General features: G+C 41.3%; 1 protein-coding gene across 1 annotated transcript; it reads left to right on the top strand.

Annotated features, from left to right (window-relative positions):
- Window positions 1-3,909: 3,909 nt before the first annotated feature.
- On the top strand, window positions 3,910-5,603 carry LOC115481090 (trichohyalin-like; the record flags this gene model as incomplete). Its single annotated transcript, XM_030220115.1, has 2 exons — window positions 3,910-4,520; window positions 4,754-5,603. Coding segments are annotated over 2 exons (1,461 nt in total), but the record flags the coding sequence as incomplete, so codon positions are not given.
- Between the last annotated feature and the right edge of the window lie 796 nt (window positions 5,604-6,399).

Below are 6,399 nucleotides of genomic sequence, written 5' to 3'. Positions count from 1 at the left end.
GGCGAGGGAATTGTGACAGCGCAGCAGGCTGGAAGGGACATGCCCCACCGCAGAGACCACCAGGAACCCTCAGAAAGGACCATACATGAAAAGACAGTCCCTGCTTAAAGAGCTCACAATCTAAATAGGACAGGCAAACAGACAGAACTAAGAGGTAAGGGAATTAAAGAGGTGGGGATAAAAGGGTACAGGGCAAGTGAGTAGCGGTTAGAAGGGTACAGGGCAAGTGAGTAGCGGTTAGGAGTCAAAAGCAGCGTTAAAGAGGTGGGCTTTTAGCCTGGATTTGAAAATGGCCAAAGATGGGGCTAGACGTACAGGTCGGGAAGTCTATTCCAGGCGTGAGGTGCAGCGAGATAAAAGGAACGGATTCTGGAATTAGCCGTAGAGGAGAAGGGGACAGACAAGAGAGATTTATCCACAGAACGGAGTAGCTGAGTGGGGGGGGGGGGGGGGGGGGGGGGACGTAGGGAGAGACAAGAGTGGAGAGGCCGTGCCTAAATACAGTGATACCTTGGTTTTCGTTGATAATCCGTTCAAAAACAATCGGCAAAATCCGAAACCGACGAAAACCGAGGCAATTATTTCCATATGAATATAAAAGACTAATGTAAAGAATAAATGAACATTTAACATGGCATTTACCTTTCTGAAGACTCTTCTTGGCGTATGGAAGCAGCGAGGTCATGTGGGCACGCCAACAAAATCTGAGACAAATTTTTCGCGGGGAAAAAAAATCGATGAAAACCGAAACAGATGATAACCGAAGTCAACGAAAACCCAGGTATTATTGTATAGGCACGGCTTATAGAATACGCTAAGGCAGAAATGCTTACCGCACGGAGGGGTCCTTTTACTAAGGTGCGCTGAAAAAAATGGCCTGTGCTGGTGTAGACGTGCGTATTGGACGCGCGCAGGTTCATCCTGCAAAAAAAAGGCCTTTTTTTCCAGCCGAAAATGGACATGCGGCAAAATGAAAATTGGCACATGTCCGTTTTGGACCTGAGACCTTACCGCCACCCACTGACCTGGCGGTAATGGTCTATGCACATACAATGTCGATTAACGCCTGGGTTAACGCCACACGCCAGAAAATGTTTGGCAAGCTTCGTGGACAGGAGGCGTAAAAATTGAAATGACCACCCAGGCCGTGCAGTACCCAGGCAGTAGCTCAAAACTGCCATGCGTAGGATGCGCGTAAGCGCCTATGCGGCTTTACTAAACAGCTCTAGATTTTTTATGGCGCCTTCTATAGAATGCGGCACTATTTGTGCCCCTTACATCATGGCTCCAAGTTATAGAACTGTCCCATTAGCGTTTTATTTTTGCTGTTTAGTTGACGACGGCATCTGTACTGGATACAGAAGACAAATTAATAGACTGAATACAAGAAGCAGAAGTTTAGAAAAAGATATTACATTTCATAGCTTGTGTTTTCTTAATTTACACAGGAAATGTCGAATCTCTGTATCATTCTCTCCCCTTCCCCAAATAAAACACACATTGTAATATTTGGCACACGGCCAGGCTCCTTCCCCCCTCCCTATAGTTCTCTAAATTTAGATGGCCTACAATGTTATCTTGCAAGGAATTGGCAGTGAATTTTGCTGGAACAGATGGCATCTGAGAAACCTGTAACACCATGAGACGCACTGTGACGTTGTCACCAGGTACAGAGCAGAAACCGTGACCAGGGGTCCTTTGCAGTCAGCAGCTACTTTGCAAACATAAGATCAGCTGTCTGGAGCTGTCCTCTGGCACGTCATGTCTGCTCAGTTTGATGGTTGAAGTAACCTCATTCATACATGTAAGTGATATGCAGACATTCAGAAAGGCCGGACACTGAATACCAAGATAAGCACATAAGCACCGCCATACTGGGAAAAGACCAAGGGTCCATCAAGCCCAGCATCCTGTCTCCGACAGCGGCCAATCCAGGCCTCAAGAACCCGGCAAAACCCCAAAAAACACAAAATTGTAATAATGTTCAATGGACTTTTCCTTCAGGAATCTGTCCAAACCCCCCTTAAACTCTGTAAGGCCAGCCGCTGTCACTACATTCTCCGGCAACGAGTTCCAGAGTCCAACTATACGCTGAGTAAAGAAAGACTTTCTCCTGTTTGTTTTAAATCTACCATATTCTAGCTTCATCTTGTGTCCTTTGGTTCTATTATTGTTAAACAAACGCTTCACATCTGTCCGCTCTACTCCGCTCATTATCTTGTAGACTTCTATCATATCACCCCTCAGCCGCCTTTTCTCCAAGCTGAAGAGCCCTAACCTTCTCAGCCTTTCCTCATAGGGAAGTCGTTCCATCCCTTTTTATCATTTTCATCGCCCTTCTCTGCACCTTCTCCAATTCCTTTATATCTTTTTTGAGATGCGGCGAACAAAATTGGACACAATATCCGAGGTGCGGTCGCACCATGGAGCGATACAACGGCATTATAACATCCTCGTGTTTGTTTTCCATCCCTTTCCTAATAATACCCAACATTCTGTGCGCCTTCTTAGCCGCCGCAGCACACTGAGCAGAAATTTTTAACGTCTTATCCACGATGACTCCCAGATCCCTTTCAAGGTCTGTGACTCCTAACGCGGAACCTTGCATGACATAGATGTAATTCGGGTTCCTCTTACCCACATGCATCACTTTGCACTTGTCAACATTGAAATTCGTCTGCCACTTGGACGCCCAATCCCCCAGTCTCGCGAGGTCCTCTTGTAATCTTTCACACTCCTCCTGCATTTTGCTCTCTAGTGAAGTTGCTGCCATATACTGATGGGCACCAACCAGGACAAAAACGTCAGAGCAATCGTTTCTGGTGAGCTTAATGCCATGAAATAGTTTGATAAAAGCGTGGCCAGAACATGAAGGATGTTGAGATGTATCGGGAGAGACATATCAAATAGAAACATTAGTAGACATGCACAAATCTCTCTCATATATGGAGAACTCAACTGGCTGGTGGTCTAATGCCTTAGGGGTCCTTTTAAAAAAGGTGCGCTGAAAAATGGCTTGCGGTAGTATAGGCACGGGCTTTGGGCACAAGCCAATCCATTTTTTAGCACGCCTGTAAAAAAGGGCCTCTTTTTTTGCCAAAAATGGATGTGCAGCACAATCGAAATTGCCGCGCGTCCATTTTGGGTCTGCCAGCCATAGATCTAGAGGTAAAGAATCTGGGCGGTAATGATGTACGCGCGTGAAATGCCACTTGGCACGCATCCTTTACGCGCACCACAAAATAAAAAATATTTTGCGGACGCCCGCTAAAATTGAACTTACTACAATGGCCATGCGGTAACTCCAATTTGGCAGGCGTTCAGTGCGCATAGGCACCAATACGGGCTCAGTAAAAGGGCCCCTTAATTTGATCCAGTATTTGGAACAGTAATGCAGAAGTGGCGGTATTGACCAGCACCTGAATGGAATTGGACATTAAAAAAATTGGGCCTAAGGAGGAGCTGTTTATGAACTAGTATATCTTGGTATTCCCTGATCTCTCTATATAAAACGCACCTCCAACATTCTAATGAAGCCTCCATAAGTCCCAACATTCTAAATCTGTGGTGGTGTAGATCAAAGTATGCCCATGAGTATTTGCCCTGCCCTCGCCTGTAAGGGAAGGGATGCTACTTTAGCTATAGTAAGAGGGGGGAGAGAGGGGGGGCAAAGGGGAAGAGAGGAGTAGGAGGGGGGAACACACTCACTCTCTCACACTCACTGTGTCTCACATATGCATTCGCACACAGTCATTCTGAAACATACATACGCACTCACAGATACACAACCACACAGACACAATCTCTCTCTGACACACAGAAAGAAAGAGAGAAAGAAAGAGAAAAAGAGAAAGAAAGAGAGAGAAAGAAAGAAAGAGAAAGAAAGAGAAAGAAAGAAAGAGAAAGAAAGAGAGAGAGAAAGAAAGAGAAAAGGAGAAAGAAAGAAAGAGAAAGAAAGAGAGAAAGAGAAAGAGAAAGAAAGAGAAAAAGAGAAAGAAAGAAAGAAAGAAAGAGAGAGAAAGAAAGAGAAAAAGAGAAAGAAAGAAAGAGAAAGAAAGAAAGAGAAAGAAAGAGAGAGAGAAAGAAAGAGAAAAGGAGAAAGAAAGAAAGAGAAAGAAAGAGAGAGAAAGAGAAAGAGAAAGAAAGAGAAAAAGAGAAAGAAAGAAAGAAAGAAAGAAAGAAAGAAAGAAAGAGAGAGAAAGAAAGAGAAAAGGAGAAAGAAAGAAAGAGAAAGAAAGAGAGAGAAAGAAAGAAAGAGAAAGAAAGAAAGAGAGAGAGAAAGAAAGAGAAAAAGAGAAAGAAAGAAAGAGAAAGAAAAGAGAAAGAAAGAGAGAGAGAAAGAAAGAGAAAAAGAGAAAGAAAGAGAAAGAAAGAAAGAGAGAGAGAAAGAAAGAGAAAAGGAGAAAGAAAGAAAGAGAAAGAAAGAGAGAGAAAGAGAAAGAGAAAGAAAGAGAAAAAGAGAAAGAAAGAAAGAAAGAAAGAGAGAGAGAAAGAAAGAGAAAAAGAGAAAGAGAAAAAGAAAGAGAAAAAGAGAAAGAAAGAAAGAGAAAAAGAGAAAGAGAGAGAGAAAGAAAGAAAGAGAAAGAAAGAGAAAGAAAGAAAGAAAGAGAGAGAGGAAGAAAGAGAAAAGGAGAAAGAAAGAAAGAGAAAGAAAGAGAGAGAAAGAAAGAGAAAGAAAGAAAGAGAGAGAAAGAAAGAGAAAAAGAGAAAGAGAAAAAGAGAAAGAAAGAAAGAGAGAAAGAGAAAGAAAGAGAGAAAGAAGAGAGAGAGAAGAGAGAAAAGAAAAGAGAAAGAAAGAGAGAAAGAAAGAGAAAAGAAAAGAGAAAGAGAAAAGGGAAAGAGAGAAGAGAAAGAGAAGAGAGAGAGAAGAGAGAGAGAGAGAAAGAGAAAGAGAGAAAGAGAGAGAGAAAGAAAAGCAGAAAAGAAAGAGAGAAAAGAAAAGAGAAGAAAGAAAGAGAAAAAGAAAGAAGAAAAGAGAAAAGAAAAAAGAAGAAAAAGAAAAAGAGAAAGAAAGAAAGAGAGAAAGAGAGAGGAAAGAGAAAGAAAGAGAGAGAGAGAGAGAGAGAGAAAAAGAGAAAGAGAAAGAGAGAGAGAAGAAAAAGAGAAAAGAAAGGAGAAAAGAGAGAAGAGAAGAAAAGAAGAGAGAAAGAAAGAGAGAGAGAAAAGAAAAAGAAGAAAAGAAAGAAGAAGAGAAAGAAAGAGAAAAAGAAGAAGAAAGAAGAGAAAGAAGAGAAAAGAGAAGAAAAGAGAAGAGAAAGAAAGAGAAAGAGAGAGAAGAAAGAAGAGAGAAAGAGAAAGAAGAGAAAAAGAGAAGAAAGAGAGAAAGAAAAAGAGAAAAAAAGAGAAAGAGAAAAAGAGAAAGAGAAAGAGAGAGAAAGAAAGAAAGAAGAGAGAGAGAAAGAAAGAGAAAAGGAGAAAGAAAGAGAGAGAGAAAGAAAGAGAAAAAGAGAAAGAGAAAAAGAAAGAGAAAAAGAGAAAGAAAAAAAGAGAAAGAAAGAAAAGAAAAAAAGAGAAAGAAAGAGAGAGAGAGAGAGAGAGAGAGAGAGAGAAAGAAGAGAGAAAGAAAGCGAGAAAAAGAAAGAGAGAAAGAAAAGAAAAGAAGAAAGAGAGAAAGAAAGAGAAAAAGAGAAAAAGAAAGAGAAAAAGAGAAAGAAAGAGAGAAGAAGAGAGAAAGAAAGCGAGAAAAAGAAAGAGAGAAAAAGAAAGAAAGAAAGAAAGAGAAAAAGAAAGAGAAAAAGAGAAAGAAAGAAAGAGAGAGAGAGAGAAAGAGAAAGAGAAAGAGAAGAGGGAAAGAGAGAGGGCATAGCTAGGGAGAGGGAATGGGTTTAGAAAGGACCATAAGCACCTTGAAGTAAGCAGTTCTGGATTTTCACTTTGAGTTTGGAAAAGGAAGGCTCAGTTCTGATAGGGATAATAAAATTACCAGGGGATGACAGACAGTCTGTGACAGAGAGAATCTGTGTAAATGTTGGCCGCCACAGGTAAAAATCCCACTGGCTATTCAATGCTGCTATCCGGGCATCCGCCAGTGTGACCAGCACTGCTTTCCAGTAAGCTGCAATATTCAGCTCTTTTTACTAAGCTGCAGCAAAAAGTGGTCTATGTGTGCTCTTATGCGGCTCTTTCCTGCATGTTAAGGCCATTTTTACCACAGCCGTAAAAATACCTTTTTTCTACTTTTTGCATTAAGTACATAAGAATTGCCATACTGGGATAGACCAAAGGTCCATTGAGCCCAGCATCCTGTTTCCAACAGTGGCCAATTCAGATCACAAATACCTGGCAAGATCCCAAAAAAGTACAATAAATTTTATGCTGCTTATCCTAGATTTTCCCCAAGTCCATTTTAATAATGGCTTATGGACTTCTTTTAGGAAACTATCCAAACTTTCTTTAAAC

This window comes from Microcaecilia unicolor, chromosome 11 (genome assembly GCF_901765095.1).
Source record: "Microcaecilia unicolor chromosome 11, aMicUni1.1, whole genome shotgun sequence".
Taxonomy (NCBI): domain Eukaryota; kingdom Metazoa; phylum Chordata; class Amphibia; order Gymnophiona; family Siphonopidae; genus Microcaecilia; species Microcaecilia unicolor.
This window is presented reverse-complemented; position numbering and strand designations above follow the sequence as displayed.